Source organism: Pongo abelii, chromosome 13 (genome assembly GCF_028885655.2).
Source record: "Pongo abelii isolate AG06213 chromosome 13, NHGRI_mPonAbe1-v2.0_pri, whole genome shotgun sequence".
Taxonomy (NCBI): domain Eukaryota; kingdom Metazoa; phylum Chordata; class Mammalia; order Primates; family Hominidae; genus Pongo; species Pongo abelii.
Window position 1 is genome coordinate 25475384 of NC_071998.2, and position 12723 is coordinate 25488106.

Genomic DNA, 12723 nt, shown 5'->3' on the forward strand with positions numbered 1-12723 from the left:
TTAGAGAACTGCTATGGTTAGTTAGCCATGTATATTTCTCTCCCTTAAGATCACAGCCCTGTATGGAGCATGAAGTGTGTTCTTTCAACTGTCTATAATCAAAGCATGGCACATTGCAGGCAATTAATAATTAGGCTGAAATAATATATTGATCAATGGTAGGATCAGTGTGAATACTACTGGGGGCTGTGTGGGGAGGGAGAATATCAAAGCACAGAGACAGGGTTAGATTGTGGCACTTGCAGAGACATGAGAGATGCCAGCCTCATCAGAGAAGAGGTAACAGGACAGCCACAGTAAGAAGCTGGTTAGGCCGGGAACGGTGGATCACGCTTATAATCCCAGCACTTTGGGAGGCCAAGGCGGGTGGGTCACCAGCCCAGGAGTTCGAGACCAGCCTGGCCAATATGGTGAAGCCCCGTCTCTACTAAAAATACAAAAATTAGCTGGGCATGGTGGTGTGCGCCTGTTGTCCCAGCTACTTGGGAGGCTGAGGCAGAAGAATCACTTGAACCTGGGAGACGGAGGTTGCAGTGAGCCGAGATCGCACCACTGTACTCCAGCCTGGGTGACAGAGTGAAACTTGGTCTCAATAAAAAAAAAAAAAAAAAAAAAGAAGCTAGTTAGACCTACACCATGAAAGACAGATGTTAGAATCAGTACAAGAAGCAACAGGGAGCCATTGCATTTTGAGCATTTGTTATATCATCTGGACCACCTGCCAGTGAGCCTGGAACCTTAGGTTTTTCAGAGGAAGTATCAAAGGCAGAGAAAGGTTTTAGAGATATCTACTTTGAACTACAATCTGTCCTTCCTGAAAATATACTTACTCTTTTTTCTTTTTTTTTTTTTTTTTGATGTCTCTAGTTTTCAGGAAAGTGGAATCACGGATTAGCGACACATTTAAATACATCATAGCTCAGCTGATGAGGGACACAGAGAGTCTGGCAAAGAGAATCTGCAAAGACCTCGGTGAGATAAATCTCATATTTTGTGTTTTCTCTACTTGGGAATAGCCATTTATTGTTCACTATCGTCTTTTTGCATTCTCCTTAGTTCAGACAATGTCAAGACCATATCCAGAGGTGTCTTCCTTGATTATAGGTTGTTTAGGAGCCTTATATGTCCTCCTCTATTCTTTCTTTCCTTTTTTCTTTTTTTCCTTTTAAATCCAAAGTAAGTTCATCCAGACACACGCACCTGAAAAATTACCATACTTAAGTCAGTTCATTGCTTTCTCTACCTTCTAAATCAGCTTTCCCTCCTGCCTTTCCCGTTTACCTGAATGAAACCACCATTCCTCTACTGGCTCAGATTTATACCTAGGGGCAATCACCTAGCACATTTCCCAGCATTAAAGGAGTGCGACTAGCTAGAGATGGGCCAGGGGACAGTGAAGGGCCTGGATTTGAATTTTATCCTAAAAACAATGGGGAAAAAAGTGAAGATTTAAAACTGATTAGTGACGTAATAAAGATACCAGTGAATGAGAAGGACCAAAGAGAGGCAGTAGAGATGGATTGGAGAAGGAAGGAGACACATGTGAGATGCTTCCAACTGTGAGTGTTATGATTGAATGGCTAAACGGATTTGGGTGGGGATGAGAAAGGGGTGGGAGGGGCTGATTTCCCCCCAGGCATCTGGCTTAGGCACCTGTATGAATGCCAGTGGGTGGTCCTGGTACCAGGACTAGAAGCAGCCTTGGCAGGTACAAGGTTTTGAGTTTTGAGTTTTAGAGATGTTAAATGTGACGTCTGTAAGACACCTCATGGAGTCTCTCCTCTCACACTTATTTTGCTTTTCTCTCCCCTTTTCTTTCACAGTTTAATTTCTATTATAATTGTTCTAACAGCCTTCTAGCTGATTTTGCCTACCTCTGCTCTCTCTTCCATTCAACCCCCCATGAACTAGTTAGTCTTCATGAATACATTTTATCATGTCCCTGTCCTGCTTAAAAACCCTTTCTTTGCCTACAGGAAGTTATACACTTCACGCCTCTAACCTGCAGTCTGAGCTCTGCCTGAATAACCAGGTTGTACTTATCTTTCCAGTGTTATATTCTACTACTTCCCTACCTGAATCCTTTTGATTTAGCAGTTTCCTGAATGTGTTCATGCATATGTTCATTCATTTAGTGCTAAGGAATGTGCTAGGTGATGGGAATACAGCATGAACCCTAAGATACAGCCCCTGACCTCAGGGCATTTCTAGTCTAATGGTAAGGCCAAAATTAGAGAAGTAATACTAATACTAAAGCAGCTGGTGTGGTGGGGGTGTTAAGGTGTGTTTCAGGCACAGGGAATAGCATATGCAAAGGCCAGGAGACTAGAAAGAGTATGGGGATTTCCATTAATCCTGTAGAATGCTGAAAGGAGAGTGGCCAGAAATGAGAAGCAAAAGCAAGCAGAGGCCAGATCATGGGGAGGAGCCTGTGAGCTGGGGCAGGATTTTGGCTGCAGGAACCCACTAAAGGCTTTTAAGCAGTGGGGTGGGATGGTTTCTCATCTGCAATTTTGCAAACTCCCTCTAACCACTGGGTAGAGAATGGGTTGGAGGGAACAAGGCAAGAGGAAGGGAGACCAGTTTGGACATTGTCATATTATCCAGCAGCACAATGATGTGGTTTGAATTGGGGAAGTAGCAGAAGGATGGAGAGACGGTGATGGAGTCATGTGAGTTTCTATTTTCTTACCCCTCCCACCTCAGGTACCCTGCCTCCACCTTTTTGCCAGTCCGAATCCAGTTAGCTGCTCATTTCTAAATTGCTTAGGCTATTTTTACACCTACCCAGGTTCAATCAGTACCTGTTGGCTCATCTTCTTTACTGCTGGCCGCCTCGTTGTAGCTGCAGCTTGGAAAGAAGCATGTCAATACTACTTGTTTGGGTAGCCTCCTTTGTTCCTATTATTGAAAATGAATGAGTGAGGGGAAGAATTTAACCCAGAAATAGAGCTCTTGCTTGTGACTTTTGTTGTACTGTGCTTTTCACGAGGGGCCCTGGCGAACTGATACCAGAGTAACTCACAGACTCAGCTGCTTGAGAACACAGCCATAGTCTCCTCATCTTCTTATCCCCAGCACCCTGCACAGAGCCTGGACCACAGCAGATGCTCCAGCTTTGAACCAAGCAACTGAGGCTTATCCTAGGAGACACACACAGACAGATGCATCTGTGATAAGTGTCTTTTGAGGGCCGATTCTATGCTTGGCCCTGAGAATGCTGCTCTGGAGAACAGGAGGCCCAAGTTCACAGCAAAGCAGAACATACGGTGTACTGAGTCCTAAATCTCCTCCTTGATTTTTTTTTTTTTTTTTTTTAAGAGTCTCACTCTGTCGCCAGGCTGGAGTACAGTGACATGATCTCAGTTCACTGCAACCTCCGTCTCCTGGGTTCAAGCGATTCTCCTGCCTCAGTCTCCTAAGTAGCTGGGACTTCAGGTGCGCGCCACCACCCCCAGCTAATTTTTGTATTTTTAGTAGAAACGGGGTTTCACCCTGTTGGCCAGGATGATCTCAATCTCTTGACCTCGTGATCCATCCACCTGGGGCTCCCAAAGTGCTGGGATTACAGGCATGAGCCACCGCGGCCGGCCAATCTCCTGCTTTTATATATCCTCCTCTGATGAAGCTCTTGAGACCTGTTATTTTTACTTCTTCATTTTTAAAGGCAAAGTTGGGTTTTTCATGTCTACTGTTTTATTTCTGGGCTGCTTTGGTTGTCAGCTCATAGAGCCAGTAGAGCTTGGGCATCTGACACATGTGGGTTTGAATTCCTGCCCTTTATCCACGTACTTGCTGTGTGACTACGGGTAAATTACTTATTATTTGGCTTTTCTGAACTTCAGTTTCCCAATATATGAAATGTAATATGTATCTCATGGGTTGTGAAAATTAAATGAAATTATGAATGTAAGGTTACTTTGATTCTTGGTACACAGTACTCAAGCAACAATCAAACACACACACACACACACACACACAAACACACAGATGCACTGCTTAAAACTCAAGGGAGGGAACAAGGCAAGAGGTAGGGAGAACAGTTTGGAAGTTGTCATATTATCCAGCAGCACAGTGGTGTTATCTGAATGGGGGAAGGAGCAGAAGGATGGAGAGATGGTGACGGAGTCACATGAGTTTCTATTTTCTTACTCCTCTCACCTCAGGTACCCTGCCTCCACCTTTTCACCAGTCTGAATCCAGTTAAATAGTTTTAACTAGACTACTTAAGACTATTTCAGGAGGAATATCCTGTTTGTAGAGAGTAAGAAAGAAAATTAGGCCAGGTGCAGTGGCTCACGCCTGTAATCCCAGCACTTTGGGAGACCGAGGCAGGCGGATCACCTGAGGTCAGGAGTTCGAAACCAGCCTGACAACATGGTGAAACCCTGTCTCTACTGAAAATACAAAAATTAGCCAGGCGTGATGGCACACGCCTGTAGTCTCAGCTACTTAGCAGGCTGAAGCAGGAGAATCGCTTGAATCCGGGAGGTGGAGGTTGTGGTGAGTCAAGATCGCACCATTGTACTACAGCCTGGGCATCAGAGCGAGACTCTGCCTCAAGAAAAAAAAAAAAGAAAAAGAAAATTAGAGGGCGAGGCCTGTTTATAACCCTAAATGACTGACCATATGAGACAGTGAAAAACTTTTTTTTTTTTTTTTTTTTTACAGAAAACTTATCTCAAATTCAAAATAGGGAATTTGGAACACAGAAATATGAACAATGGATTGTTACAGTTCAGAAAGCATGCATGGTGTTCCAGATGCCAGACAAAGATGAAGAGAGCAGGATTTGTAAAGCCCTGTTTTTATACACTTCACATTTGCGGGTACGTTCCTTTTTTTAAGAGTCGTATTCTGGTCACAGCACCTACTGGGAGTGGCACCGTGGAAGCCAAGATAACATCAACTTCTCATCCTGTCCTCCAGAGCTCACTTAGGAACCTTTCCAGAAAGTTCTTATGAAGCAAACTCCAAAAGTTGTCCCATTCAGCATCATCTCGGTTTGCTTTCTGAAATTTCATACTGCAGGCAACAGGACTGAAATAAAGGCTCAGATTCTATGCCATGCCTGTAGCATTAACCAACATGGTTGGAAAAAATTGGGTGATGGTGAGATAACATTATTCCAGATACAAGACCAGTCCAGTGACAGCATCTTGAAAGCTCAGCAAGTGGAAAGTTCTGTTGCCTTGTCCTGAAGCACACATTTCTTCACCTTTGGTGACACCCCATGCTCAGAAATCCAGGTTCTCTGGCTCACCAAGAAGTTAAGGAACTATAGTGACAGCTATCACCTCTGCTTATCCAGCCATTGAAAATATATTAAAATGCATTCGATTAGCATGCATTTGTAGAATTTTAGTTAGCTTAGTTGAACATTTGATGGATGTGGTCAGGGCTATCATTTTGGAAGGTACACTGACAGTTTAGTGATGGCTTCAGATGTCTATAGAAATTAAGTGAAATGTTGGAATTATGAGGCAGGTTGATGTGGAGGTTGATTTACTTTCCTTATTTTTTAATTTTGATATTTGTTTTTCATGTAGTTTTTCTTTTCTAAGGTAAAATTCAGTAATCCAAAGTGATGATAATTAATGTTGCTAATTGAGATTTTTTTTTAACAGTATTTGGTTCAAAGATTTTGTTACAGAACTGCTAGAGGCCATTCATCTTTAAAAAGCTAAGTTGGAGTAGATTTGAAAAGTTTTCTTAAAACAATTCGTTAAATACAACGAATTGAACTTAAATACAGTGAATGTGTTAGACACTGGAAGCATATTGAGACAGTTTTTACTTTCAACAGAAATATAATGATGCCCTCATTATCAATGAGCATGCACGAATGAAAGATGCTTTGGATTACTTGAAAGACTTCTTCAGCAATGTCCGAGCAGCAGGATTCGATGAGATTGAGCAAGATCTTACTCAGAGATTTGAAGGTGAGTGGTGTTTTCAGAGGAGGAAGCCACAGTAGCATTCTTGGTGACTGGAATGGCAAAACAAACATGTATTGCATTTAATATGTATAAACTTGGGGATGCTTAGGGAGTTGTCCTGGATGTAGGAAGATGGAGATGGTAGGACTATTTAGCTTCAGTGAAATCTAGTACCTATGGGAAGAGTCTGTTGCTTATACCATTCCCTATTTAGAAGAAGGAAAAACAAGATTTGCAAAGGGTGTTTCCCATATGGTTCACAGACAGTAGCATTCTTTTTGTTTAACGTTCTTTTTTAGTAATTTTATAAAGCTTTAAAAAATATGAAAAAGTGTTTTAACGATATTAGAAAGACCATAATTTATATATACTTTTTTTTTTTTTTTTTTGAGATGGAGTCTTGCTTTGTCGCCCAGGGTCAAGTGCAGTGGCTCAATCATGGCTCACTGCAACCTCTGCCTCCCGGATTCAGGTAATTCTCGTGTCTCAGCCTCCCGAGTAGCCAGGACTGCAGGTGTGTGCCACCACACCCGGCTAATTTTTGTATTTTTAGTAGATGGAGTTTTGCCATGTTGGCCAGATTGGTCTCGAACTCCTGACCTCAAGTGATCCACCCGCCTCTGCCTCCCAAAATGCTGGAATTACAGGCATGAGCCACTGTGCCTGGCCTATATATATATTTACATAAAGAGGAAACCAAAATGGCACATAATCTCACTGCCTGCATATGATTAAAAAATAGATATTAAACAAACAAAAAAAAGTTTTCCTTCTCCCTGTTTTGAATTCTTTCCCAAAGGTAATTACTGCTAATAATTTTGGGGTTTTTTTTGGCCTATACCTAAGTATTTACTGTACATATGTGTAACCAGTACTGTGCTGGTAAATATTTAACAACCCACTAGAGAAAAAATATATGCATATATATGTACATAAGCTTATTATTTTATTGATATAGAGGAGGTATACAAACCACAATTTATAAATAATAATAAAAATAAACTATTCTTTATTGTAAATTCCACATAGCCAATTGGTTCTCATAGAATGTTTTTGGTGGTTTTTGCAGATTTTTTGTATCCATGGCCAACCAAGGGTTGCAATGATGAAGTGTGGTTCTTTCTGATATGGTTGTTGGTATATAGTTTCATTAATGTTAGAAGATAAAGATGAAACAACAAAGGTGTATGTTGTAACTTCACTCGTTTGCCAGTGATGCAAGCAATTTTTTGTTGAATTGTATAATAGTTTTCCAAAAACTGGGAGAATGTTTCTCAATATTTTGTGCTATTCAATGTAATAGCTAAATTTAATCTGTATTATTATTTTTTGATCATGTTCATAAGTCTAACCTCTCAACATAAATTAAGCTGGGCATGGTGGCTCACACTTGTCACCATGGCACTTTGGGAGGCTGAGGTGGGTGGATTACTTGAACTCAGGAGCTGGAGATCAGTCTGGGCAGCATGGCGAAACCCCATCTCTATAAAAAACAACAAAAATTAGCTGAGCATAGTGGTATGCTCCTGTGGTCCCAGCTCCTTGGGAGGCTGAAGTGGGAGGATCACCTGAGCCTGGAAGGCAGGGGTTGCAGTGAGCCGAGATTGCACCACTGGACCCCAGCTTGGGTGATAGAGTGAGTCCTTGTCTCAATCAATCAGTCAATCAATAAAGCACTGATTTTTTGTGTTTTCTTGATTTCCATGGTATAACTGCTTCCACTGTAGTGAAATTTCAGGCTACCAACATGATGTCATTGAACTAGTGTTAAAAAGAGATGAGCAGCAGCACATCATTCTATAGTATTTCTATCATATAGATACAATAGATCTAACTAACCTCAAAAGCGTAGATAATTGTAAAAAGTAATAAAATTTCACAATTGGCCAGGCATGGTGGCTCACACCTGTAGTGCCAGCACTTTGGGAGGCTGAGATGGGTGGGCCACCTGAGGTCAGGAGTTCAAGACCAGCCTGGCCAACATGGTGAAACCCCATCTCTACTAAAGATACAAAATGTTAGCCAGATGTGGTGGCATGCACCTGTAATCCCAGTTACTTGGGAGGCTGAGGCAGAAGAATCACTTGAACTCAGAAAGCAGAGGTTGCAGTGAGCCGAGATTGCACCACTGCACTCCAGCCTGAGTGACAGGAGACTCCATCTCAGGAAAAAACAAAACAAAACAAAACAAAACAAAAAAAACCCCAATAAAACAGAAACCACAACAATTAACTCCCATAGTCCCATAGTCTGGTATGATCTGGCTGTAACACACCCGTTTTAGAACTATGTATTTTTTTTCTTTTTCCTTTTTTTTTGAGACAGAGTATCATTCTCTTTCCCAGGCTGGAGTGCAGTGGTGAGATCTTGGCTCATTGTAACCCCTGCTTCCCAGGTTCAAGTGATTCTCCTGCCTCATCCTCCTGAGGAGCTGGGATTATAGGCGCCCATCACCATGCCTGGCTAATTTTTGTATTTTAAGTAGAGATGGGGTTTCACCATGTTGACCAGTCTGGTCTTGAACCCTGACCTCAGGTGGTCCACCCATCTCAGCCTCCCAAAGTGCTGGGATTACAGGTGTGAGCCACCGCACCCGGCCTGACTATATTTTTAAAGATGGGATCATACTGAACATACTGTCCTTACCTTGATTTTTTTAACCTTAAAATATTTTTGGTATCGTATATATCATGTACATAGCTCCCTTATTAATTTTCACAGCCACATTGTATTAACATCAGATGCATAGCCCATGATCTTTTGAACTGTTTCCTTATTGTTGGGCACTTAGGTTTTCTGTTTTTCTTTTATACCCTAAACAGTGGTACAGTGAAATCTTTGGAGACCTCCTCCATAATTTTCTAAATATAACTGTGTCTCAAATTCTTAGATGTAGAATTATTGGATCAAAAGATGTGTGTGTGTATTATGTTTTGATATATATTGCCAAATTACCTCTTAAAAGGTTGTACCAATTTAAAACAGTACTTATTACTCATAAAATTCTGGTCAAAGATTTAGAGATTAGCTGTTTGAACGATAGCTAAAGGTCACAGTGTGTTCTAAATTTTTAGAATTTATAAGCCATTTATAAAATGTTTCCCATTTGCAGAAAAGCTGCAGGAACTAGAAAGTGTTTCCAGGGATCCCAGCAATGAGAATCCTAAACTTGAAGACCTCTGCTTCATCTTACAAGAAGAGTACCACTTAAACCCAGAGACAATAACAATTCTCTTTGTGAAAACCAGAGCACTTGTGGATGTAAGCTTTTTCTCTCCTTGTAAATAACAAATGGACCCAGCACTATTCATTGAAAAGATTGGGCTGGGTATGGTGTCTCACGCCTGTAATCCCAGAAATTTGGGAAGTCGAGGCAGGAGAATTGCGTGGGGCCAAGAGTTCAAGACCTGCCTGGGCAACATAGTGAGACCTCATCTCTTAAAAAAGAAAAATTAGCTGGTGGTGTGCACCGGCAGTTCCAGTTACTTGGGAGGCTAAGGCTAGAGGATTGCTTGAGGCTGCAGTGATCATGAGAGCGTACTCCTGCACTCCAGCCTGAGCAACAGAGGTAGAAACTGTGTCTAAAAGAAAAAAAAAGCCATTTTCTCTCTATGGTCAAGAAACCATATATGTGTATATGTGAGTCTGTTTTGGGTTTCTCTATTCTGTTCTGATTATATGTTTATCCTTACACTAATACTCTAATGCCTCACTGTGTTTTTTGTTGGTTTTTTTTTTCCCACTTACAGACAGGGTCTCACTCTGTCACCTAGGCTGGAATGCAGTGGCGCAGTCAGGGCTCTCTGCACCCTCAACCTCTCAAACTCAAGTGAGTCTCCCACCTCAGCCCCCTCTCCCACCATGCCTGGGACTACAGTCATCTGCCACCATGCCCAGCTAATTTATTTATTTATTTTTGTAGAGATGGGGTCTTGCTATGTTGCCTAGACTGGTCTTGAATTCCTGGCCTCACAAAATCCTCCCGCCTTGGCCTCTCAAAGTTTTGGAACCTGGCTTCATGCTGTCACTATGTTAATCACTCTAATTATAAGTATTGATACTTGTAGAGCAAGCATTTCTTCCTTTTTTTACTTTTTAAATTTTAGTCATTTTGTGGGTAGGTAATGATACCTCAATAGAGTTTTAATTTTCATTTCACTAACGAGTAATATGGCTGAACATCTTTCTTCTGCTTATTAGCAATCTGTAACTGCCTTGGTGAGGTGTCTGTTCAGATCTTTGAAAACCAATCTTTTGAAAAGATTGGTTTATCATCTGATTGAGTTTTTGAGAATTCTTTTTATAGTCTGACAAAAAAGTCCTCTGTCAGAAATGTGATTTGCAAATATTTTCTTCTGGTCTGTGGCTTGTCTGCTTATTCTCTTGACAGTATCTTTTGCAGATTGAAAGTTTTAAGTTTTGACAAAGTTCAGTATATCAGTTTTTTCTTTTATGGGTTTTTACCTGTGGTGGTATTATCTCTAAAAATCCTTTGCTTACCTAAGGTCACAAAGATTTTCACTATGTTATCATCTAGAAGTGTTACAGCTTTACATTTTACATTTAGGTCTACAGTCAATTTTAAATTAATTTTGTATAAGGCGTGAGGTATTGGTTGAGATGCTTTTTTTTCTTTTTGTGTATGGACATTCAGTTGTTCCAGTTCTCTATGTTGACAAGACTATCCTTTCTCTATTGAATTGCCTTTGTAACTTCTGAAAACATCAGTTGACTATGTTTGCATGGATCTGTTTCTGGATTCTCTATTTTGTTTATTGATCCATACATATACCTCTTCACCCGTTCCATGCTGTCTTGATTACTGTAGCTTGATAGTAAGTCTTGAAATGGGGTGATGTGAGTCCTCCAATTTTTTTTTTAAAGGTTTTTTTTAGCTATGTTCCTTTGCCTTTCTATATACATTTTAGAGGCAGCTTGTCCACATCTATGAAAAAGTCTGCTGGGATTTTATTGAATCTGAACACAAAATTGAGGCTGGGCATGGTGGCTCACACCTGTAATCCCAGCACTTTGGGAGGCTGAGGAGGGCGGATCACTTGAACTCAGGAGTTTGACATCAGCCTGGCCAACATAGTGAAACCCAGTCTCTACTAAAAATACAAAAATTAGCCTAGCGTGGTGGCTTGCACCTGTAATCACAGATGCTTGGGAGACTGAGGCAAGAGAATCACTTGAACCTGGGAGGCGAAGGCTGTGGTGAGCTGAGATTGCACCACTGTACCCCAGCCTGGGTGACAGAGTGAGACTTGGTCTTGAAAAAATAAAATATTTAAAAAAAATACATAAAGATAAAATTGGGGAGAAATGACATCTTGACAATATTGAGTGTTCTAATCCATGACCATAGTGTATCTCTTTATTTATATATGGCTTCCGTATTAGTTATATAATGCTGAGGAACAATTACCCTAAAACTGAGTGTCTGGAAACAACAAACATCTATTATCTTACAATATCTGTGAGCCATGAATCTGGAAACAGTTTAACTGGGTGTTTCCAGCTGAAGATCTCTCATGAGGCTGCAGTGAAGGTGTTGGCCATGGCTTGACTGGGGAAGGTTAACTTCCAAACTCCTCTCATATGGCTGTTGGCTGAAGAGCCTCTGAGTTCACTCATGTGGGCCTCTCCACAGGTCCACCTCACAGAGCAGCGGATGGCTTCCCCTTAGAGAGAGTGATCCCAGAGATTGAGATAGAGGGTGTCTAATTTGGAAGCCACAGTCATAACTTCATCTTGGAAATGATGCCACATTGCATCTGTTGTATTTTATTCATTAGAAGCAAGTCAGTAAGTCCCCTTCACACTCAGGGGAGGGGATTACATGAGGATCTGAATACAGAAGGTGGAGATCATTGAGGGCTACCTTAAAGGTGGACTAACCAGATGTTCTTTGGTTTCTTTTAGCAGTGTTTTGTCATTTTCAGCAGATTCTGCACGTATTTTGTTAGACTTATACCTAGGTATAAATTTTTTGATGCTATTATAAATGGTACTTTGAAAACTTTTTTTTTTTTTTTTTTTTGAGACAGGATCTCACTCTTATTGCCCAGGTTGGAGTACACTAGTGTGATCACGGCTCACTGCAGCCTCAACTTCCCTAGCTTAGGTGATTCTCCCATCTCAGCCTCCCCAGTAGCTGGGACTGCAGGTGTACACCACCACACCCAGCTAATTTTTATTGTTATTTATTTATTTAATTTTGAGATGGAGTCTCGTTCTGTCACCCAGGCCGGAGTGCAGTGGCACAACCTCCGCTCACTGCAACCTACGCCTCCCGGGTTCAAGCGATTCTCTTGCCTCAGCTTCCTGAGTAGCTGAGACTACAGGCGTGTGCCACCATGCCCAGCTAATTTTTGTATTTTTAGTAGAGACAGGCTTTTGCCATGTTGCCGAGGTTGGTCTTGAACTCCTGGGCTCAAGTGACTCTCCTGCCTCGGCCTCCCAAAATGCTGGGATTATAAGTGTGAGCCACTGTGTCCAGTACTTAAAAACTTTTGAAATTCCAATAGTTTGTTGCTAGTATGTAGAAATACAGTTGAATTATGTATATTGATCTCATGTCCTGCAATCATGCTAAACTCACTTATTCTACATACCCACTATTTTGAACTTCTGTTTTTTCTCTTAAAAATGTCTTAGAGATGGCCAGGTGCAGTGGCTCATGCCTGTAATCCCAGCACTTTGGGAGGATGAGGTGGGTGGATCACGAGGTCAGGAATTCAAGACCAGCCTGGCCAACATGATGAAACCCTGTCTCTACTAA

At 41.4% G+C, this 12723-nt stretch overlaps 1 protein-coding gene across 2 annotated transcripts in view; it reads left to right on the forward strand.

The window, feature by feature from the left end:
- RIGI (RNA sensor RIG-I) overlaps window positions 1-12723 on the forward strand; it is a 72204-nt gene that overhangs the window by 41194 nt on the left and 18287 nt on the right. For both annotated transcript variants that reach the window (XM_002819715.5, XM_054519774.2), the window contains 4 exons: window positions 868-972; window positions 4672-4829; window positions 5807-5942; window positions 9052-9200. In XM_002819715.5, coding sequence (XP_002819761.2) covers window positions 868-972; window positions 4672-4829; window positions 5807-5942; window positions 9052-9200 — 548 coding nt within the window. The remainder of the gene's footprint in view (window positions 1-867; window positions 973-4671; window positions 4830-5806; window positions 5943-9051; window positions 9201-12723) is intronic.